Below are 24244 nucleotides of genomic sequence, written 5' to 3' on the forward strand. Positions count from 1 at the left end.
CTGAACCCCTGCTCTGGCTGCTTGAATGAGGGGAGGCTTCCCTGCCATCATCTGTGCCAATCCTCTGCTTTTAAGCTTCACTCCCACTTATCCCCACAATGCCTTCCCTGTGCTCACATGGGCTCCCAGGCTGTGACCCAGCTCGTGGGCCAGGACGATGTGGATGATCCGAGGTGGCAAGTATTGGCCATAATTCTGCAGTGTGATCAGCCCTGTGTTCAGAGAGGCCTCCTGGTCCTGGAACTTCTTGTGCTTAGAGCAGATGCCACCCAGGTCACCTAGCCCAGAAAGAAAAAAAAAGCAGAAACTCTGGAGACGCAAGCCAGAAATCAGAGGAGTAAAGACTAGGATCCAGAGCAAGTGGAGAGTGAATAGTTTTTCCAAACAAATTTAGACTAAGCATCAAACACAACATTTCTTATAAACTCATAGGGTTGGAAAGGACCTCGAATCATGTGGTCCAAACCCTGCACAAAGACAGGAATGCTACTCCTAAACGACAACTCACGTTAAGAAAAGGAACTGGCAAGACTTTGAATAACACTACCAGATGGTGACTTATCATGGTTATAGTTACAACCAGAGTGTGACCACCTTTTGTTTTTAGTGCATGTGGCTGTTTCTTACCAGTTTGTCCATTAAAAGCAATCCCAAGAACTCCACTGTAGTCCCTGTCTGTCAGGAGGTAGGAGAGGCAATAGGTATTCCAGTTGGACTTGGAGTGCAACAGCAGAAGCATTTCTGGACCGATGTATGGCGAGTCCCTGGAGCCAGAAGGATCATCCTCTTGGATTATCTACAGTGCAGAAACAACGCAAGCTAGCCAGTCACTTGCTGTGACATGTAGCAGCAGAGATTTCATTTTTAACAGTCATGTTTCTCGTGTACCACCCAACGATATCATTCATCACTAGCATTATAAGTTACAAATGAATGAGCAATCTAAGCCTGCAAATTCCCTTAGCCAAACCATCCCTTTCAGGCAACTACCCCTTAGAAAAATGAAACCAGACATCCATCTGCCTTGGCATGCGTTTGGGTCCTGAAGATCCTCATCCAAAACCCATGGAGATCAAAACCCGAGCGCCCAACCGACTTACGCTTAATGTTTTCACTTTGAAGTCAACGTGCTTGATACCGTCAAAATCTGCTCCTTCATAAATGGCATTCACTGCTTTTATGTAGCTGGCAACCTGCAGGGGGGAGACAGACGTTAATTGGATAAAACCACTTGTCATGAATGCAGCACTGGGCAGGGAACGCAGGCAACCTGGACTTTGTTCTCTGCTCTCCTACTCGCCTTCCTGCTGACCTCAGACAGTTCTTGTCACCTGTCTGTGCTGCAATTTTCCCCCTTTGTTGAATCAGGTTAATGATATTGCCCTCCTTTGTAAAAGTACTTTAAGATCTTCTGGTGGAAAGTGCTGTATAAGGGCCAGGGAGGACTGTTATTCTTACTACCTCAAATTGGCAGGAGACAGAGAGGAAAAGTCAGCAAGAGGTATTGTTATTCTTAAGATGGTTCAAAAAAGATTTAACTTGTGCAAGGTTATGTCACAATTGAAGGGGTAAATACTACAAGGAGCCCCTTGCTGCTCTTACTCTACTAACAATGGTACTGAGCCTTTAGTTTTATATATAAGCAAGTAACCCCTAAATAAGGCCCGTGGACCTCTGTGTTATGTACAGTTAGCAGCCTAAATACACAGAGGTATTATTATTATTCCCCATTTTGCAGATTGAGTACTGAGGTCCAGAAAGATGAAATGGTGCCTCCAAGGACATAGAGGCATTCCCAAGAGAGCCAAGAACTACACTTGCATCCAAATCCAGTGCCTTCCCCATAAATCCCTGACACAAGCTGATGGTTCTCCAAGCAATTCACTCCTTCTACCTTTCTACAGTGTTACCATACCATGTGAGAGATAGGGAGTGAATGGGATCCATGGTGCCATTCAAATATCATGACATCATTACAGCAGTGATGAGTTTTTCCAATCAAACCAGTATTTTAAGGAACATTACATTCACCAATCATTGTTTTCGAATAGCAAAAGGAACAACAACAGTAACAATTATTAATACTCTTACCTGAGAAACCACCGCCTCTGTGGTGCCAAATCTTTGGTAGAACAAGTAATCAACTTGCAGATGCAGCAGGCAGGATGTCCTAGAATAATCCAAACTCCTCTTCTCTCTCTCCAGGGTTTCCCCCTTTTTTTGACAAAAAAAAGTTTAGAAATGTGTAGGGATATTCTGAGTTATAATTAATTTCCAGGGCAGAATGAAATACAAGCAAATGGAGCAGCAGCAGCTTCAGGGAAGAACATCAAGGCATTATGCACATGTTCAACTTCTTACACACATGCTTATGCAGGTCCCATTGAAGTTACCGATATTTGGGGCCAGATACAGAGAATTGCTGAGCTTGAAAATATTACCTGTGTGTCAACATCTTGCCAGAACTATAAACTTCATGAAAATGGGAGACGTCCCAAAATCTTTTTTTTTTTTTTTAATTTTTCCCCTTAAGTTCAATTCTTCTCCCAAATTTAGGCCTCTCACATAATTTCTGAACCCTCACAGCTACAACAACACTCTTAAACTACCCAAATTTAGGGAAATTGGATTTATTCTGGGAACAGTAAATAGCATCTAGCCTCTTTTTCTGTCTCCCGCTGTCTATAGCAGGTGTTGAAGCACAAGAGCTCCATGACGGAGAATCAAAGCCCTTTGAGTTCCCATGCCCACCAGCATGTTATTCAATGAATTCAGAACCAATCAATGCCCCATGCAGTCCTTTCCTCGTGGTACTTGCATTGCTTCAACTTGTTTCATTTCGAGTTAAAACTATTCTCTACCATTTCTTTTCACCTTTAACTTTAGCTCCTGCTGGAAATGTTGCAGGATCTGATGTGCTCTCTCAGTCAAGGCAGCAGAGTCTGGATCTTCCAACAAGGAATAATCTAGAGTGAAAATTCAGATGTCATACAGAGAGACTTCAGAATTGTGCATATAACAAATGCTGCAAAGAGATCACAGGGCACAAAGCAAGATGTAACAGGCTTAGACTGCAACAAGGGAGATTTAGGTTAGCTATTGATAGTGCTTTCTAACACTGAGGGTGGTTCAACACTGAGACAGATGTGCTACAAAAGCTGTGGAATCCCCATCCCTGGAAGTTTTTAAGGATATTTTAGACAAACGTATCCTGGATGGTTTAGAGAGGGATGATCCTGCCTTGAAAGAGCACTAGCTTAGATGATCTGAGGGCCCTGCCATCCATATTTTTATACGATTTCTATGTTTCAACAATTTCTAACTCTCCCAACAATAACCCTAGCATGATTTGAGCAGATAATCAGGCATCAGGGCTCTTGGGTTCAGTTCCAGCTGAGGAGACTAGAAGCCAAGAGTCCCGGTGTCTATTCCCTGCTCTGCCACTGACTCACTACATGGCTTTGGATGAATCATTTCACCTCTCTGCCTCAGTACAAAACACAAGGAATAGTCAGAAAGAGATCTGAGCCCTGATGGTTACATTCAGTGTTTATAAAAACCTTTGGGATCAGCAGATGTAAGGTTCATTTGAAATGCCAGGTCAAACAGCAGACGCAATAGCTGCTGCTGAGCTGCAAAATTTTCTTTTATAAACCTCAGTCACTCCAAAGACCTGTGCTAGGGTCTGGTACTCACCTATGTCACGTTCATGATGGATCAGAGAGTGACCTGGAGAGGTGCTGGTGCATGCTCCGGCAGACTCCACGTAATAAGTGCCGTTCTTGGTTCGGATGAACCCTTCGAAAAGGCCATTGTGGATAGACCCATGGCAGAAAGATCCAGGCTCATCTGTTTTGCCGGCACAGGGGTACAGGCAAATGAGAAGGAGGCTTTCATCTTCATTACCAGTTACAGAAGAGGTCTGGGGTTAACAACCACTGGATAATACTGATCAATTTTCAGCATCTGAGGTGGCCCTGCTCCTGATACCTGTAGCCCTGGTAATGTTATCTTAGTAGCTGCTGCAGGGGATGTGGCCACGTTCCACCCATTTTATGCACACGCCGCCCAAGGTAGCCACGTACCTGCAGCATCCACACACATCCATGCTGCTTCACCTCACTTCTGAGAGTCAAACATGTTGTGTGATAATAGATGCTCAACAGGCTCTGAAGATACCTGCCTTCGTCCCTCACTTTCAAGGCTCTGCTTCAAAGTGAAGCCCTTCTGGCTGCCAGTTTTTCTGAAGCCCCAGGATCACCGCATGGCAAATCACAGGGCTCCCTGCTCTCCAAAGGGGCAATCTCCCTGCAGGGTCCCCAGCAACTGCCCCCAAGCTCCAGGAGACCATGGATGGAGCTCATGTCCCTGAAGACGTCTGCAGGTCAGCTCCTAGCCACATTGGTAGTGCAATACATAAACCAGATAAGGGGTCTATCTCATTGCCGATGCCTGTCTGATGCTCTGCAGGCTCCATGTAGCGAGTTTGCAGGGTCTCAATCCATGGGAGTCCACATCAAAGAAACCAGCACCCTGCTAACTAGCAAGAACCAAATGCTATCAGGGCATTGAGATGGAGCACTCCTGTCCCTCCCCATCAGGGAAAAGGGTCAGGCTGCCTGGGGGGCTTGGTGAACTGTTAATGGTCTCTCTATCCTCACTGGGAAGTTTCCATGCTCAGGGCAGCAGGTTTAACTTTTACCGTGCAAATCTCCTGAGTAAATAAAAGAGACATCTCCTGGCTTCAAGGTGTCCTTGACCTGGATCTCAAAGTCCTTGGTGAAAGCACTCGTGTCCCTGCTCAGCCTCAGCTTGAAGGTCCTGGAAAGGAAGTGAAATGCCTAGAGTTGGTCCATGTTTTGGGGTGTTGATTATAGCCGTGTTGGTCTAAGGACATGGGCAGACAAGGCTCTTTGGGTAGATGTGAAATCTTTTATTAGACCAGCTGAATAGTTGGAAAAATTGCTCTCTGCAAGCTTTCGGGCACAGTCTTCAGGCATAGGGAGAGTCTGCTGGTGTTAGTCTTCTCTCTAGGGTCAAATAGAAGATTATGCCAATATGTCAAATGCAAGTCTGTGAAAATGCAAATGTGTGGCAGGGAAGATCAGAGGGGATAGGTGTTAATGGGTGTGAAACAGGTAGGTTGGGGCGGGGGGGAAACAAAAGAGGGGAATTTTGCCCACCACACACCTACCTCTCTCACACCCATTAACTCCTATCCCCTCTGATCTTCCCTGCCGTGCAGAGCATTTTTTTCCAATTATTTAGTTGGTCTAATAAAAGATATCATATTTACCCAAAGAACCTTATCTGCTTATGTCCTTAGACCAACACAGCTATAGCCAACACCCCTGCCACACACTTGCATTTTCACAGACTTGAATTTTGGCTTAAGTTTCTATTTGACCCTAGAGAGAAGATTAACACCAGCAGATTTTCCGTATGATTGTAGAAGGGTGTTTGTGCCCGAAAGCTGGCAAAGAACAATTTTTCCAACTAGCCAGTTAGTTTAATAAAAACATATTGCATTTACCCAAATAACTTTGTCTACCTGGAGTTGGTCTAAACACCTTTCATCTCCTGCTGCCTTCCATGCTGCGGAGAAAAGTGTGAGAGCTTTCACCTGTTGCCATCAGCAATAGTTTCTTTTAGAACAGCTCTCCTGTTCAGCCCATCACCACGGTATCTGGGCACTTCCCCATTTCATGTGTAGTCTCAACTGGAAGAAGTCACTTTTCCCCTTTGCTCACACAATTCCTCCCTCCCACTGCTGATCTTGGCCACTGAACTCCACGGGCAACTCTGTGCTGTGACAGATGCAGGTCAGAGTCCTGCAAAAGGCCAAACCAGCCCTGTAGCTCCTAGCATATGGAGTCACAGGTATGTCCAAGATGCTTGGCTGGGACTCAGCTCCAGTGCTGTTTGTCCCAGGGCCCATAAATAAATAATTCCAACCACAAGTGCAGGGAAAAAGTGCTGGCAAACTGGCAAGCACAGAATATATTTCAGATTCAACACATTCACATATCTCACACCTGGAACCAGAGCTTGGCCCCTGGAGTTAATGAAATGTTCCTTTTGCTGCAATAACAGAGCCAGGCAAACAGTAACGTGCCATTTCCAGGACAAGTTTTGAAAGCGGCAAACAAATAAGTTTGGGGGGGGGGGCGCACTTACTAAATTAACGTAGCATGTGCTGAACATCCAGCGGTTCACTACTGACAATGTCTTGACCTCGGTTAACAGCCCAACTACCTGACCATGGATGAACGGGTGGACTTCGTAACCTCGGAAAATGTTCTGCGCTTATCCCCTCTACCAGCTGCTGTCGCTACACAATGGGAGTCAAATCTCATCCACAGTACTAGAAGTAGTGGTGTAAGCTTTGCCTCCATTATAGACGTGTATAAAACATTTGGCAACCAGTCAAGAGAGCAGAGAGGGGTGTAATCTGTCTATCGTGTGACCAGTATTGGCTCAGGGTTTCCTGGCTTCTGACCATTGTTAGCCACCTGTTATACGGTGGCTGTTGCCTCATAGGGCCTATGCAATTTGGGGCAGGCATCATCTTTGTTTCTTGTGGGCTTTGTACAGCACCTAGCAGGACCCGGGAGGGTCCTGTCCCCAACAGGAGCGTCCAGGTGCCGCAATATAAATGATGATGGATCACCTGAACACAATCTGAAATGAAGCATAATAGGATAATGTGCTAGCTGTACATACCTGCTGGATTTCAGCTTGTTGTAGCACTGCAGTGTGTAATGATTTAGATCAGATAGGGTTTGGCCTCAGTACAGACCCTGGACACAAATATATGGAGCCACGCACCTCCGATAGGCTTGGAATTCCAGCTGGATCAATGTTTCATGCTCTTCCGCGGCTCTTTTTGACCTCTGATGCAGCTGTTCTAAAGCTTCTGTGTCATAAAACACTCTCTCATGGTATTTTACAAAGGGCCTTAAATGCTCGGGTCTATTCACTGAAAAGGGAAGGAAAATAGATACAGATTCATGAAGCTTGGGGCACTTTCAAGCTGTAGATAGATATAACTTTAAATCATTTTAACAGAAGAGGGGGTTGCTGCTTTGCAGCCGGTATCAGCTGTTCTGATGTACATCGATAGGAGCATAAGTGAAAACCACCGTAACTTGAAAAATGAAAGCAGTTTTAAATTTACAGTGGTTTAGCTCCTCTTATACCACTAGCATAATTTAACACTGGCATAAGGGTTACCCGCTTTGTTCTGCTCTTGCTCATTGTGTTATTTGAGGTGGAAGGACTGGTCTAGTGTTTATGGTGCAGGGCTGGCATTGATGGCTTTCCGTCATTTTGGCAGCAATTGTGGGACTGAAAGGTGATTCGTCTCTCTCCCCGAGCCAGGTAGGGTTGGAGGGTATGGTTTAAAAAAGCTTCCTGCTCCCAGAAAAAACCTGGCTTTTCCTGGATCAACCCAGACTTACTCACGCTTCACGAAGGACCCCAGCTAGCATCCTCGGACAAGCAAAACTATTTGCCTGCACAAAGGCTGCCGTGGCCTGGCCCTAAGTTACAGCTTTAGCACTTGGTTCTTGACTGTGACCCTTCCCTTATAATCCACAGACCGCCTACAAATACTGTTCAAAGATCTCAACATGCCCCCCACCCAGCCATCCCAGTGCCCACAGGGACCTGCAGTCTCACTCTAAATTATCCACCATTAAGCACACTATGGAAGGAGGGGGAAAGGGCATGTGGCTCTTGGTATAATGGACTTTGTCAGATGCCCCATGAAGACAGGCCTGTCCTTCTGCCCCCTTCATGGGTCTGGGCAGAATGGAGAGAGTTAAATGCATTTGTTCCCAGAATGCATCTGTGCGGTAGGGCAGCAGTATTCTCAGTTAGGCAAACTGAGGCGGGGAGATTATAATCCTGATCCTCACTGGTCTTCAAGCACCTAGTTTCTAGTCTTGTGGATGTCCATCACAGTTGGGCACCTCAGTACCTTTGTGGAGTCTGAGCTGAACAAAGATCCAGTCCCAAGGAGCAGGGGCCTGGACAGCTGCCCAAAAGCAGCACAGTCCCCAGTTTATGCAAGCTCTGGACCTGGCCAAAGACTAGACTCTGGTCACTGCCCCTTAACAAACGTGCAAGGCCAGGTTGGGGAAGACACCGACATCCCCAGGACTGGGCTCCAAGTTCTGCCTAGTGATTAACAGAAACAAAGGAGCCCAGTTCTCCTGACACAGTGGTGCCATAGCACTGACTCTAAGGGGACTACCCTGGATTGACATCTGCCCCAGACTGCACCCAAGCCAGTGACTTTTGCAGGCCACTTTTGCTCTTTGCCCAGGGTGGCAATGCGACTCTGTGAAGCTGCCCGGTTGCAGCCTGGCCCACTTCCTTTGCAAGCAGCACAGATACTAGCAAGCTTTCTGCTGAAAGGAAACGGCAGTCACACCTCCCTGCTTTCATCGACTGCGTTGCAGCTGGCTGGCATCAGACAAGGAGCAAGTGATATTCCTACCTAGGCTGGTGACGACGGGGACGGTGACGACGACACTGCATACAGCCAAGCAAAAGCCCCAAAACGTGAGCATGGTGCAGTAGATGTGTTCCAGCCAGGGTGCGGCGACTGACGGGATTCTTCACTCCAGGGCATCCTTTGAATGGAGACACACCATCACACATGACCCTGCCTGCACAGACTTGCTTCCAAGCCCAGCTCAGCTTGCCTTGGACGGGTGAGATTTTTCCAAAGCATTCGTGCATCAGCTTTACTCTCTCCTCACAGCAATGAGGACCCCAATGCATTTTGACAACAGCAGAATTAGCCTCACCCTGGCAATTTTCAAAGTGCCCAGCTTTGGCCTGTTCATCAAGAGCACAGTTCTGTCTCCTCTAAAAGGAATCAGCACCACTTTGCTTTTCCACCCGGTCTTCTGAGCTTCAGCTGGGTTCATGTTAAGGGATAAGAGGTGCTAGGAACTGCACCTACTGTCATGTTTTCTCCTATAGATTATACTAGCTGCAGTGAGCTCACGTGTTTTTTACCCTAACTTGGGAACACACTTGAAATAGATATGATCCAGCCTTTCAAAAGCAAACTGGCTGAATTCAGGTGCCTGGCCTGAGATCCATCCAGGGAAACTAATTTTCACAGATACAGTGCACAGTATTACATGTGAGGGAAAAAAAAACACCTGAAAAAAGAAGTCAGCAAATATCCTGGGTCACTGTTGCAAACATAAGCAAAACTTTTAACACAAAGACAAGGATAAACTTTTATGAAGTACTTGGCAAGTTGACTATAGCATGGCGGGGTGGGGGGGTGTTGAGAAAGGACCTTTATTTTGGTGGGTGCTGTACAAACAGCCATTTCTTGCCCCGAAAAGCAAACTAGAGACAAAGAACAGGAAAATGGGATTTAAGTCTTTGGAAGCATTGCTGTAGTTCACAACAGTTGGATGTTTCATTGCATCTTGATCACTTGGGGAAAAAAATGGAATTGGCAGATGATTTGGCTGGACAGCAGCTCCCAGCTCCTTTTTCAGCTTAATTCAAACATCAAATGTTGGGGCTAGAATTCACTTCCACCTAAGGAAGGTGATTCAGTGAGCTCATGCCTGCCCTATTCCATATGCAGTCTAGATGGCAAATAACTAAACAAGTGCAACACATCATGCCCAGAGATCACCCTTCCTCCTGTCCACACCATCAACAGGCACATCTACGTTCTATTTTGGTTCGATCAGGATGAAAAAGCAGAAGACTGATGCCAAGTATTGCCTTTACTTATATTGTCTGGACAACTCTTAGACCTTATAGATAAGGTCTTTGGTGCCAACTAATTGGGCAGGGCAGAAAGCATGAGCTAGTTAAGTCATTTACATGCACCAGGTTCAGTCAAAGCTTGCAGGTTGTTAGATCCACCTTTAAAATGTCACTGATTAGCTACCAAGCGATATGTGAGCAGCTGTTACTTGAAATGGGTGGGAGGGAAAAGGAAGGACATACACAGCCCAATGCAGCCATCTAGCGGAATCATGCAAAAATGCAGCTTCGAGTCTAAAACAGGCTAGGGGAGAATCTCCCGCTGAATCAACAGGGTCTAGTACTTAGCCTTTTCATCATATGTGCTTCAAGACCCTCTGCTGAGGAAGTATTGCTGTCAGCGAAAATGGCTGCAGAGCTTGCATTTGGTAACAAGAAAAGGTTAATGGGATCAATGGAAATTTCTTCAGGCAACTGAGGGACATTCTCTGAAGACAAAAGGAGTGAGCGAGTGACCCTTTGGGGAAGACGGGAATAATTGATTCATTAATAAGCGCTGGCAGGTTTTAAATGATTCATCTCCCAGAGCTGTAACAGTTGACACTTTTTTGCCCTGTGTCTTGGATCTCGCACTGACATGAATGAGAAAGAAGGGCCACAGCCGTGGGTAGCCCCATGGTGACTTAGAAATGGACTGATCCGAGATGAATTAAGAGTTCAATACAAAAGAGACTGGAGAATTCTTTGAAGGCAACCAGTTCCCCGATCAGCGATCACGCTTGCCCTGCAGCTTAATGACCTGTGAAAACAATGCTAGAGCAGCAAACAGCCGCTCTTCATCCGTTTCTTCCAGCAGGAGGTGCCGTAAAACATTTGACAGTCCGAGGGAGGTAATGCCTATTTCAACAAATAGCGATCCTTAAGCTACCTTGATTTTCAAGTATGCTGTCAAAACAGAATTCCGCAAAGACCTTGCAAACCAAGTAACTGTAAACTGATTTTATTTATGGAAAATGGAATGCTTCATTAACAAACATATTGTAAATGGGGTATGAACAACACATTACAAAAACAAATGAGTTCACATTGTATTGAGCTATATAATATGGCAGCAGCTTAAAAAAATTACACTTATGGTAACCCACAAGTTACAGGTAATGGTAACCATGGGTAATAGAATTCACCTCTGTTGCCATCTCACATTAAAAAAAAAATGAAAACACATTCAGTAGTGACGGCTGAAATGGGATCTGCCGGGTCTGTTTGCTCTCTCCTCGCTGGCAAATCCTTCCTCTTGCATTCCTTCTCCATGTGTCATCTGGCCTTGGTTGCCACTTTAAATGAAACTGCCACGCCTAGAAACAGATCCAGACATCTTAGTTTTTCACCGCAACTCTGTTTTTTTTTTTGTCGGACTGAGGTAAACTCGTGTTGTTTCGTCTCTGCACAATTTTCACTCTTCAGTAAAATGCACTATACAAAAAATCACGGGGATAGTTCATTACTGTCTTTAATGCAAATGACAAGCCTGGCAACGGAAGGATCTCACTTCGCGTAACTCAATTATTTTGCTCTCTCTCAAGATACTACACTGATCAGTTCTAGCATAAAAAAAAAAATTAGTTGAAAAAAGGAAGAACGTGAACAAACCAAGTGCTCGGCATAGCTTCTTACCCTGACATGCCTCCCCGATGCATCACATGGCCAGGTCTGCCTCTACCGCCACCACCTGGAAATAAAAAAAAAGGAGGCTCAAACGCTGCCTATTATCAAAACCCCCATATTCTATTTCACCTTATTTGGGATGTTAAGAATACCTCATACATCAACTACCAAAGGGCGAGCAAGCACAATAAGCGATTACACAGCTGGCGTACCTTGCCATCTCTCATGATCCCGCCCCATCATTCCTCCATCTACGCTGCCCTGCCACGAACGATCTTGATGTCCCTCAAACTTGCGACCGTGATCTCCCCAGTCACGTCCATCTCTAGAAAGAAAAACATTTTTTCTGCATATTCCTCATCATTTTGACAGTGCAGGGAGAAGCCAAACAGCCCCTCATTCATAAATACGTGGCAGAGCCCCAATCATTCATATCAGGATGCTTAATACACAGAAGGTTACTGAATGAAGGACAAGCCCTGCAGCTGTTTGTTGCTTCCCTTCTAAGCTAAACTCCTGGTTGGGTTACAAACCCTCATCTTCACAAGGGGCTAAGGAACTTAACCAGAAAAGTATCTGGGCTCCACTATGCTAAAGTAATTTACCCAGGTATGTTCCAATCCTGTTTACAATGGTCTTCAATTTAATCTACTCTAACAAATAAGGAAATAGGATTTCCTTAATCCAATTTATCCTACAAGGTAAATCTGATGCCTCATGATGTCTCCTCCAAGTACTTAGGGCTTACCATTCTCATCAATCCAAGAATGTTTTCATGTCCTGCAGCCTAGGTTATTTAAAAGAAATTAAGACTTTTCAGATCTGGATGCATTTTTACTAGCTTGTCGTCCCTTCAGAAAAACAAAGCACTCTTCCCAAGGACTGACAAGGTGTGCCTGCCACTTCACAGGCTCAGCAGAGGGGGCTGGGATTTCAAAGTAGTCCCATGCTGGGTTTTCTGCCAAGATTCTGGTGTCACTTTCATTTAATACAGTTGCAAATCCAGCCCTTTAGCTACAAGCTAGTCCCTCTTCAAAGACACTGTAGAGAAATCGGCAGAGGGAGGGAGCGAGGGGGAGATTCAGAGACAAGTGACAAAGATGATAAAGAGGTTGGAGAACAAGCTGCAGGAGGAAAGGCTGAAAAACCCATACACATTTGCTTTGGAAAAAGAAGATTAAGGGGCATGAGCGAACACTTTCTGAATAGCTGAAAAGCTGCCACACAGAAGGTAGAAAAAACTGCTCTCTCTTGCCACAGAGGGCCAGACACGTGGCAATGGGTTTAAACTGCAGCAAAGCTGATTTAGATCAAATCTCAGAAAAAGCTTCCTTCATAGTGAGAACAGCAGGACAATGGAACGAGCTGCCTAGGGCACTTGGGGAATCTCCTTAACGAGAAGTTTTCAAGAGGAGGATGAATAGGCTTTTAATTGGGATGGTTTAAGAACACAAAATCCTGCGTCTGTAAGAGGGGTTGGATTTGATGACCCCGGAGTAGTGTGCGCAGTTCTGGTCTCTGCATCTCAAAAAGGATGTAGTAGAATTTGAAAAGGTACTGAAAAGGGAAACCAAATGATCAGGGGTATACAGCAGTTGCCATACTACGAGAGACCAAAAGGACTTGTCAGCTTGGAAAGAAGAAGGTGGACGGGGTATGTTACAAGTCTATAAAATCCTGAAGGGTGCTGACAAAAGTGAACAGGGAACTGTTATTCACCAAGTCCCAGAATATTAGAAGCTGGGGGCTGAAACAGTGAAATTAGTAGGAGACAGGTTTAAACCTAACAAGAGGAAGTACACCTCTGTATGCAGTTCATAGTTAAAACTCGTGGAACTCATTACCAAGGGAGGCTGTAGAGGCAGATAGTATAGCCAGGTTTAAAAAGGGACTAAACAGATTGACAGATGATAGATCTCTTAATAGCTATTAAACAGAATACAGATCAGAGATGTGTCCTCTGGCATCTCTAAACTAATGATGGTGGATGTGGGGAGGGTAAGGAACAGGGGATGGATCACTCTAGATATACCTGGTTCAATGCTCTCTCTCTAAAGCATCCACTCCTGCCACTGACAGACAGGATACTGGGTTGGATGGTCCACTGGTTTGGCCCTGTAATGTTTTTATGAGGTTGCTTCCAATGTTGCAAGTCTATGAATTTCAGCAGTACCAGCAAGAGAATTAAAAAAAAAAAAATCACCTCTATAAGAGAAAGCCTCACAAGAGAGGTTGAAGTTACAAGCAAAGCATTTTGCACAGCAGCTCCTTATTACAGAGCTTCACGATGCACAAAGGAGCTACATATGTAAATTCATTGCCTGCTTGGGAAAGAACAGACCTTTGATGAAACTATCTGGAGAAAGAATTTACACTTGTGAACCTGCATCCCACTGTCACTCTTTAGCAAGTTCATGAAGTGCTGGTGAGTGATGGCCCTCATTTCCATGTACTAACCGGGACTGCGGGGGCATCCCTCTCCCTTCACTCATTCTTCTGTCAGACCCGTAGCTGCCCCAGCTGTCCCGTGAGTCCCGCGAATGGCGGTCTGGTCCTCCGTGCCGCTCATCCGGATAATGCTGAAAGGCAAACGGCATGTTGAAACTGACTGTTGACTTGGTTAGTGCTAATCAAAACTTACCCCATTTAATAACTCATCCATCAGCAGAGGGCATTTGAGGAGAGCTGGATACTGTAAGACTCATCTATGAATCTTACTACTTGGGTTATCTTCCGGAGCAGTAAATTTTCCTCCAAACAACTTTCAGCAACTTTAATTAACTCCATATTGGCTCTCAGTATCTTGATCACTGCTTTGTGGAATTCTTCCAATGACTGACTTACTCACTTGTACCCCTGCATACCTGCACAATATCTGCTCACCCTCCCTTTTGCAACAGTTTATAACTTTGACATACTTGCTAGCTGTATTTATAGGGCCAAAGTAAACACCTGCAACAGATTTACAATAAATACATTGTTCTTAAAAAAAAAAGTAACTTTACAAGGGGGGGGGTCTATTTTTCTACATCACTTACTTCAGTGAACAACTTAAAAATGACATTCATCACAGGAAGTCAGTTTGTAAAAATTAAACCATTCTGTTTTTACAGATTCTGTCCAAACACAACTCACCTGTCCATCTCTATCTCCCATCATTGTTCTGGATCCTTCTCTCCTGTAAAGGGAACAATCTATGTCAGAACCTTATGGTAAAATTAATAATACAGCAGTTTATGCTAACAGTTGAGGGCAGGATTTCCCCAGACACTGTACAACAAAGCTGTTCCCCTCTGACTTCCACAGCTGCTCAGTGAAAAGCAAAGCTCATGTGAACATGCAAAACCCACAAAGCACTCCCACCAGTTAGAAAACCAAGCCAGTCCAAAGACAACATGACAAACAGAATATGCTATTTCACCCTTATCTCAGTTATACACTAACATGAGCTCTTTAAACACATCATGAATCAGGAAACTGCAACACCAGGAATCAGCGCGTACCAATGAAAAAGATCAGTCAGACAAGGAAACATCAAGGACTCTTAACAGCAATGCATTTAGTATTTATCAAACAAAAAAACCAACACAGAAACATGCCCTTTGAGGTACAACGTTGCCTTCTGTCCTCAGGCAGTGCAGGGAGACAAGGCACTAACCTGTCTATAGAATGGTCTTGGTAACGGCCACGATCCCTGTGGTCAAAGTCATGGAAACGATCTTGGCGGCTGAAGTCAGAGTGGTATCTATCATTCATTGCCATTCGCTTTGCCTCTGGCCAGTAAGGATCATCCCGCCTTGTAAGAAAGTGAATGTCCCAAACGATATTTTAGTCAAGACTAACTGACTTCTTTTTTGTTCTTCCCTACCTGATCTCGACTGGTTGCTTTTTCCCCCCCTCGATAACAAGCAGAACTATTAACAGCTTGAATGATTTTCTTTCATCAGAAAGAGAGTGACATGTAAAGAGAAAAGAATACAGCAGAGCAAAGGCAGTGTAAGTGCAAGTAAATTAGTATAAATGTCATTCTCGTATTTAAAAAACCCCAGTTCATCCCATTTCTAGTCTCTTAAATCTCACTATAAAGTAAAATGTTCCATTTCTATTCTGCAGCGTTTAAAACACTGATTTGATAATTAATATACCTGGGTTTCAGGAAAAAAGGACTGCTATATGTTAAACCATTATCAACACCATCTCTACACCAAAAAAAATCTGTGTGTACTGACACTAGAAAATAAATATTTTATTCACCCTGTATTGGCATCTTTAAGTGGACAAAATGACCACAGAAAATCCTCCCAGTCTATTTTTCTGTTAGAGGCCCCAGAACAGATTACTTTAATCCTAGAAGCCACAAACATGGGACTTCCAGCAGCACCTGGAAGGAGTTACAGCCTGAAATAAGGTTTCTTTTGTGACTACATCCATCATTAGAGGTGCTTATTCTAAGCTATCGGCATACAGTGGCATGACTAAATAAACAGTTTAAAGCTGTTTGCAAGGCTTTAACAGTGATAAACAGTCACACATTACTGCCTATAATTCAGCGGAGTGCAGGAAATTGAGAACCAGAAGACTTAATCCCCCTCTTGGATGACCATTTCCCTACCCAGCTCTCTTCATGGTTTGGGGGTCTCTCAAGGGTTTTAAGCTTTCCCACCTACACCAGGGAGCTAATGATTTCTCCTCTGCATTTGCTGCTTTCACCTTCCATCGATGTCGTATGGTCGCCTCATCGCAGATCGACGTTCCTGCTCGTAGCGTAGCTGCTCATGCTGACGTCGCAGCTCTTCTCGCTCTCGCTGGATGCGATCTTGTTCTCTTCTCCTCTCATGTTCAATGTGCATCCGCTCTCTCTCCAGGCGCTCTCTTTCCATCCGCTCTCTTTCAAGACGCTGCCTTTCAATTTCTAGTCTCTCGCGAGCAATCTCAAGCCTCTCTCTCTCCTCCCGTTCCCGGAGGGCTTGCAGGTGTTGCTGTCTCTCCCGACGCTCACGGGTGCTGTTCATACAGAAAGATGAAAGGCTTAGAGATGTAACCCTTCAGCACAGAAAATGAACTGCAAAGCAAAAAACTTAGAGCCATAATAATCAATTTGTGTTGACTGTTTCTTCTGATCAGACACAGGAGTATTCAGCATCAAGGAGGAATCTGCTCCTTCAACTCAACTCAACTCAACTCAGTTATGTTGCCTCTCCCAACATGCGTCCTTGGAGGCGCACACAGCCTTGCTGATCTAAATGTTAAGTGTGTGGCCATATGATCCTCACCCCAAATGCCCCAAGTTCATTTCTTCTGCTCCTAATACCATAGAGAGACTCTCAAAAGGTGGAAAACTGGGACTGATTAGTGAGAAAGCTGCAGAGGCTAAGATCTGCAACATCAGTCTCCATTCAAATTCTCAATGTTAGAGGGTCAAAACCACATACAGGGTCTTTAGGTCTGTGGACAGATATTAACTCTCTAAGATTTATCCATAAACAGGCTTGATGACTTATGAAAATGTTTCTCCCTTGCCCACAGCTAACTTTTCTTAGATAAGTTATGAGGTCTGCAAAAGCAGAAGAATGATTTAAAATTAAATTCAAACTAGAAGCTTAGCAAGAAATTTAGATGTGGAATATACCACCTGCATCCTTATATACAACACTAAAAGATAAGAGAAGCAGAGAAATATGTTACTGTCTGTACTAGGTCTCTATCCTCAGATACAAAGAATGCATTTTTGAGGAACAATCAGTAAAGCACTACAGAGATTTATTCTATATTGAAGTAGAGACCACCCTGACATTCTTGAAAGCACTAAGTTGAAGGACAGTTTTAGGGGATTTTCTTCTTCCCCATGTGACTGTGCATGCCTTGGGCTAAGGGGGGAGAGTATATTTAATAAATATGAAAAAAAAAACCCTGAACTTACATACAGAATAGGAAGTAAAAGAGGAAGACAAATCTGAGTTGTACTTTCCTTATGTGATCTCAACCAGTGCTTTCTAGACAATTCTAGGGCTTATGGCATCATGCTGTGTGACCTGAGAGCAGGTATCAACATGGGCTATTCTCAGTAGAAGAAAAAATAGGTTTACTTAAAATACCAACTATGAATTGAGTCATCCCTGTTACATGGCTTTAGGTGAAGACCAGTCACCAAAATCGGAAAAGGAACAATGTCAAAGCAATCTGCTGCTTACCGACGTTGTTCTGCTTCTCTCATTTTCCGCTGTGCTTTAATTTTGTCGAATGGCACAATACTTTGCCTCTCTCTGCTTTCTGATTTGCGGTCCTGACTCTTAATGCTCTGTATTTAAGATAAAAACAGATAAAAGCTTAGCAGATTGCAGTGTATAAGAGCATGACTATGACAAAACGCTCATAACATTGTCCCCTCTTTTCACAGCTGTTATCTATTGAAGCTTAGTCCAGGCATGGATTAAAAAAAAAAAAATCACTGTTCCTTTTATCAGTGCAGAGATGATCACAAATAACAAACAGAAGACTTAAATGCCAACATTTGTTCAGCCTGACTACAGCTTGGCCTATGGCATCAGCCATCTGGAAGCTATTTTACTAACAGGACTACTGAACACAGGGTGCAGAAGCTGTAACTGGGCAAATCTAGTAGAAAAATAAGTTCCAGAAATCAGAACATATTTTTAGTTTCCTCCCATTCCTCATCCTAAGAATATCTTATGTGAAGGTTTTCAAGTACACATCTTCAGTGATCACGCAAGGATACTATAAAGGATCATATGTGGTCCCTGTATAGGGACATTAAACTTACTCTCTCTTTTGATGAAGTTGAAGTTTTCACACTTATAACAGGTTCTCCTTTGGATTTATCCATTACGACAGTCCTCTCAGTTCCTTTACTTCCTACAAAAAACAGAAAAATAATATCAGAGTATGTAGCTTGCAGAATGGGCCATCGCTTTCAGTGACAGAAGCTGCCCTGCCAAAAATGAAAATTAACATTTAAACCTCTTAAATGATGCTATGTCAGAGTAATTCAAATCTCTGTTCCTCTTGTATCAAAGTAAATCTTTACTCCACAAACTGAGTAGTACTAGTAGCAGTGGCTTGGATATTACTCGATTAATTCCACAGTCCGTTTATAACTTCCGATATCTAACGTGAATAAGATGAAAATGAAACACACCTGTCAACATAACCAGCAACATTCAATCTTATAATGAAAATAGAATCCATACAGATTGCAATTGTCAGTGTTCACCCTTTTCTACTAACAAGTCATGATGGATTTACTTAATGTTAGTCTGACCTAGTAAACCATCCAGCCTTGTGTATTAGATACAAAGCAGGAAGACAAAATTAAATTAAAACAAAAAAACCCCAAAAACAAAGCCTCATTTTCTTCCACTGCCCAGCATTTACTATGGTTTTAGAGTGAAGTAAAAGTCCAGTCTGACAATTTTAACTGGAGATTCTCTTCCTAATTATATATGCTTTTTTCTTCTCCTAAACCTACAAGGCCAAGCAATGCTTGTTTCCAAGTTCTATCCCCTAAGAGGACCCAACAGATGCTAAGGTTAATAAGGAGAAAAGGTATCTGCTATTATGACCACTTCACATATATGTGAAGTCTTATAAAAGATCTTATAAAAGATATCAAATTCACCCAAGGAACCTCGTCTGCCACTTCACATATATGCACCTAATGCCCAAATTACTCTAATTTGATTCACAGATTCTGAACAGAATACCTTCAAATCTCCTCCCCATCTCATCACCCATAATAATGCCCAAAATTGTGTAAAACCTGAAAGAGTCAGGGAAAACAGATGAAGAAGAATATGGCTCTGCCCTTCACCTGAGAATCCAAAACACTTTGCACACAACTGTTTGTTTGGGAAGGCACAACTCTAAGCATCCACATGATCACGCTGGTTCATCTATAGCAACACAATAGTTAAATTACCAGTTTTGGTAGCCTTAGGTTGGTCTGAAGACCCCAATTTCAGATCATCTTTATCTTTTCTTTCTTTTTCATCTTTTCCATCTTTCTCTTCTGTTTTCTTAGCATCATCTTTTTGGTCAGACTTCTCATCTTTTTTAACACTACCAGACCTACAGAGAGATTTTAAAGTTGGAGGGGAAAAAAGCCAGCAACACACTGACAAAAAATGGCAGCAATGTGCAGAAAGTCTGAGCCAGCAATAGACCAATATGGATTTCCTTCTGCACATAAAACACTGGCTCAGGAACCTGGGCCAAAAGTTGCCATATTGAAAATGCTCATTCCTTTGGCATGAAGCAAAAAGAGATCAGAACACAGTGTACAGCTTCCATAAAGCTTTGGCCTTACATGATAACTGCAATGCACACAAAAGAAAGTTCTCAGGCATGCTGTGGGTTATGTCCACTAAATACAAGGCAATTACCCTTGTATGTAGGGGTTAAGAAAACCTCTCCCAGAATTAGTTTCTAAAGGCGAGAACCCGATGAAGCAAAGCCATACAATTAGTCATGCATCTGATAGGAGTCTACTTCAAGAAAATATGTGAAGTAGGGGAGTCAGCTGAACCTTTCTGGCTGGTACTCAGCATTCGGGAAATGAGAAGCAGCATGGCACTGAAGGAGAACAAATTCTGGGAACAGAGTCCTGAACATCTGAGCTTCAACTGCTGGTAATCGTATTAGTAACACAGAACCCAGCTGCATGAGGGGAAGATACTACACCAAAGCTCTAGCAAGCAACCAGATTGATGCCTGGATCAGAACCCTGGAGAGGCCTTCAGAGTAGGTCTCAGACTTTTAAGTGTTGCAGGCTTTACAGCAGAAGGGTATAAGCAAATGAAAGGCCTCTAAGCAAATATAGAACATGCCTGCCTAACTTAATAGATGCAACAGAAATGCTAACAGCAAAAGATTTTGCAGTACGGGTCAGAAAGACCATGTAATTATGATTAAAATGGCAAGAAAACCCCAAAACGAACTGCAAAACTGAACTTAGGTATATCTGATAGGGACTCAAGCTAAAAGTGCATGTATAGGGATGTTGACATTTAAGGGAAATAACCAGCTGGATCTCTCAGCTCTTATCATAGTGACAAACAGGACACATCAAAGTCTAAACCGGTGATCTACAGTCAAGACCATCTAGGGAAGCTAAATCAGGGATGTGTGTGTTTTTCGGTTTCTTTCCCCTCTTGTTGTCAATGTTGTTTTCAGACACTGCAGTGCCCTTTTCAACCCTCGAATGATGCAAATTTGATATGTGATTGCATACACTAGTACTGGAAATCTGTTTAATGTTTAAACACCAAAATATAAAACCTCAACAGATTTTTAGATAACCCTATCTGTGGCTCACATCCAGGTTCCCATATTGGATAGTTACATAAAAATCTGCCCCTCAAGCTGCAGAGATATGCAACCAAACAGCAATTAGATGATATAGGGTATATGTTATTATATAGATATATGTTATATATAAATGTTATAGGGTAATAACTGATGACAAGAGAAGGACCAAATTCTGTTAAAGCCCCTCTAAAAGACTAAAGGTCTTTTCTGCTAACATGTTCTAGTGGGGTAACTGCTAATGTTTCCATTGGCCGCCTCAGATTTAAACTGAAAATCAAAAGGCCAACACAACATAAATGGAAAACCTACTACAAAATAAGGTGATTGTATCACAGAACTCCTCTTTTAATGGCATGCAACCTACTTTTTAATAAATTCAGGTATGAAATGTTTACATCTTTTACTCCAGTTTTTATTGAGTATACACCATAGGAATTTCTTCACCTGGTTATTCTTCTAGACAAAGCAGCAAACACCCCAAAACTAGAACACGTTTCATTTCCAACATAGGGAATCTATAGAATAATACCTTTCGCTAACTCCTGTTTCCTTCTTCACTTCGCTCTCTTTTTTTTCGGCTGGCTTTTTCCCAGCAGGTTCATTTTTTGCCTGAAATTGTATTAAAAAAACCCCAGGTAAAACAGAAATTCAGGAATGTATGTTCCAATAGCAGATGTGCTTTTATTTATTTTTGGAGAATTTCCACTTACTTTTTCTACAGAGATTATTTTCCCATGTAACTCTGTTTTGTGGAGGTGAGTAATACATTTTGTTGCCTCCTCAGCTGTAGACATTGTAACAAAACCATAGCAGCGAGCACCAGGGCTTCGAGCATTGGTCACCACCTTTGCACCAACCACCTTAAGGAGAAAAAACATATATACAATTCTGAGATAAGGAAACAACAACACATGCAGACTATTTAAAGACATGAAATGTTAAATGTCACTCTCATTCTACTTTAATGCTGCCTCTGATCAATGAAACATCAGTTTTCAAGGGGCCAACCACTTGCAGGCTCAAATGGTGAAAAGGAGACACAAAGCGAATTCTGTTCAGAAGACAATTAGGACTTCTCTCTCTCGAAGTAGCATCTTGCTGAAGAGTGACAAGAGGAACGAGTGCCTAAGACAAGTTAACTCAGTTCCCACCCATGTCGGTTCCACAGCAGCCTGCTGAGATGAGCTCTACCTTCAGTATCAAACGCAGCTTTACTAATCATCGATAATAGTACTCCTACAACGCTAGCCATAACATTTACATTTTCGAAAACAATTTGATTTGAGAGACAAAGTGTTCACCAAAAGCAGGGAAGGAAATAAGAAAAAAAAACCCCAAGATGACACAAAAGTATTTCCATAAAAGCCATTTATGCAGAAAGAATCTGTAAAGCAGAATTCATAATAAAGGGAATAATTCTAATTCACATGGGCTCCAGATTTTGAGGGTCAGCTGGAAATGCAATGTATTTCTAAATAGCACATTTACTGCAGGTGTACCTTTTACCTCCTTGTAAGTTTAACTCTGCCTGGAATCACTGGCTGCTTGCAGACGTCAAAGGAAAAAAACACTGCTTTACTGGAAGCAGCAGTGCGTTACTTCAACCCGGCTCCATGGCATCTGTATAGATCGGGCGTTTCAGCTCAGCTTTTTGGAGCATTTTCTAAAGCAGATTCAACCAGCTATTAGATAAAAGTGCCAAAAAAGCACCTGATCTATACAGACGCTGGGTGAGCTGGATCCAACTAATGCGCTGCCTCTTCTGGGCACGTGCTGGAGCGTGCCGACTTTGAAGTAAAGCACTGTTTTGTTTTGTTTTTTTACATCTGCAAGCAGCCACTATTCCAAAGGGGAACATGGTTCTTTTGTCTGAATGACAAAAACATTTACAGATTATTCAATAAGAGGCAAATATTAATGAGGTTGTTGTGTGTATTTTAGATTTGTGCTTTTTTAGGATTAGTCCCTCCCGTAACACCAAATTAAATTTTGGATTGATCAGGTGAGCAAAATAACTGATTTCTGTTTAGCGACAGTTAACATGGTTTTGCATAAAATAGAATAAAGCCATGAGATTCAAAACACAAATCTAGAGCTGTGCGGAGCTTAATTTGTTTCATTTATCATGACCACCATTAAGGTTTTCGTTACCTTTCAAGGTAAGTTTGCAGTAACCAATAACAAGATTTTTCACGCATCAATATTGGCAGCCATGTTACCTTTAGATAAACCAATGTTTGGACTAATCTCCATTTAGAGATCTACTCTTCTTAAATAATCTATCAGAAATAAAGTTTGTAATTTAAAGTGCAATCTACTCCCACATGCATCCCTGCATATTTATGAGCAGTCTATGACAACAAAACAACACAGGAAAAGTAAATGTATAACAAAAAATCACAAGCTTACATGATTCAAGCAATGTATTGCAAAGACGTTTCTTCTAAGGGTGAGGAATGAAATACAAAAGCTTAAATACGAATGTACTGTTGTATGGCTGCTGATTTATTGTTATATACGCTCCAAAAATATTTTTTTGGTAATCCGCATTTTCAGCTGCGGTTACTGGAAGTTAACAAAAAACATTCTAAATAGCAAGAATAAATGGATTACAAACCTTACCTTTCCATATTTGCTAAAAAGATTCTTCAAATCTGTAGCTCTGGTGGTGGAAGCAAGTCCACTCACCCAAAAGTTTCTACCAGAGCTGCTAGTAGTGCGACCTAGTTTAAAAAGACAATAAAACATTTTTGAAATAATGAGTTAAGTTTACAGAAGCAGCTCCATAAGCACCACGTTCTGTAGTCACAGATGAAACGAAAAAAAGTGAAATAATTACCTCCACTGATTCACATTCCTGAAAGTACTTATTAAGTGTAAGTTCCAAATTTTTAAAATTAAGACAAAACTAGAGGCTTTGACATGCATAGTGAAAGTACAGCATGTTATTCAACACAAAGAACTGACGCCCATTAACACACAACAGCTACCGATCTTACGTACCCACAGTAGGTAGAGGAGTTTTGTATGGAGGTCCACCACTTATGGCCTGCATACATAATCTTTTTGACTGTCAGGTCGGTTGGGTCACACCTGCTCCTGCACAGCTTTATAACCCCCCACTGATCTCTCAGCTCCTTTGTTACTTCAGTCACAAGCAGCCATGGGATTCAGAGGAATGGGGATGAAAAGCAATCTGGGGATCCACCCAGACAATGGTCACCATGAGGCATGTAACAATTCTTTCTGAAGTGTATGTACGTATGGTTTTCAGTCCACTAATAGTGATCAGACAGTAGAACCTCCAGATGACCGGAAGTACTCAAGTCAATTGTTAAAAATGGAAAAAGTGTCTTTGAGCTACCAAAGCTAGGTCATAATGCTTGCCCAGTAGGGCTGTGCGAAGCTTTGGACCGGGCTTCAAATCCAGAGAAGCTTCAGACGCTTCGGCATCCGGAGCAGCATGTCCAGATTGAAGCGCTAGCTCCGTTAGGCTTTCCAAAGC

The 24244-nt window shown here is 42.8% G+C and overlaps 2 protein-coding genes across 8 annotated transcripts in view; both read right to left on the reverse strand.

Annotated features, from left to right (window-relative positions):
* Positions 1-8677, reverse strand: part of LOC102371793 (disintegrin and metalloproteinase domain-containing protein 10-like) — a 15133-nt gene extending 6456 nt beyond the window's left edge. Inside the window, exons 1-9 of the mRNA XM_025196569.1 lie at positions 8504-8677; positions 6829-6979; positions 4703-4821; positions 3697-3849; positions 2875-2966; positions 2092-2214; positions 1101-1193; positions 628-796; positions 118-278 (exon numbers count right to left, since the gene is read on the reverse strand). Of these exons, the coding sequence (XP_025052354.1) occupies positions 118-278; positions 628-796; positions 1101-1193; positions 2092-2214; positions 2875-2966; positions 3697-3849; positions 4703-4821; positions 6829-6979; positions 8504-8576 (1134 nt within the window). The 5' untranslated portion in view covers positions 8577-8677. The remainder of the gene's footprint in view (positions 1-117; positions 279-627; positions 797-1100; positions 1194-2091; positions 2215-2874; positions 2967-3696; positions 3850-4702; positions 4822-6828; positions 6980-8503) is intronic.
* Positions 8678-10734: 2057 nt separating this feature from the next.
* Positions 10735-24244, reverse strand: part of LOC102388414 (scaffold attachment factor B1) — a 24797-nt gene continuing 11287 nt past the window's right edge. For 5 of the 7 annotated variants that reach the window (XM_025196470.1, XM_006017480.3, XM_025196472.1 and 2 more), the window contains exons 9-21: positions 23362-23462; positions 21450-21599; positions 21269-21348; positions 19352-19500; positions 18197-18288; positions 17607-17713; positions 16126-16419; positions 15074-15211; positions 14551-14593; positions 13873-13994; positions 11628-11740; positions 11425-11479; positions 10735-11105 (exon numbers count right to left, since the gene is read on the reverse strand). In XM_025196470.1, the coding sequence (XP_025052255.1) occupies positions 11087-11105; positions 11425-11479; positions 11628-11740; positions 13873-13994; positions 14551-14593; positions 15074-15211; positions 16126-16419; positions 17607-17713; positions 18197-18288; positions 19352-19500; positions 21269-21348; positions 21450-21599; positions 23362-23462 (1463 nt within the window). In that variant the 3' untranslated portion in view covers positions 10735-11086. Of the gene's footprint in view, positions 11224-11424; positions 11480-11627; positions 11741-13872; positions 13995-14550; positions 14594-15073; positions 15353-16125; positions 16420-17606; positions 17714-18196; positions 18289-19351; positions 19501-21268; positions 21349-21449; positions 21600-23361; positions 23463-24244 lie in introns of those variants that run through there. The other 2 variants (XM_025196469.1, XM_025196473.1) reach the window with 2 other exon arrangements.

This window comes from Alligator sinensis, unplaced genomic scaffold, assembly GCF_000455745.1.
Source record: "Alligator sinensis unplaced genomic scaffold, ASM45574v1 scaffold1295_1, whole genome shotgun sequence".
In the NCBI taxonomy this organism is placed as follows: Eukaryota; Metazoa; Chordata; order Crocodylia; family Alligatoridae; genus Alligator; species Alligator sinensis.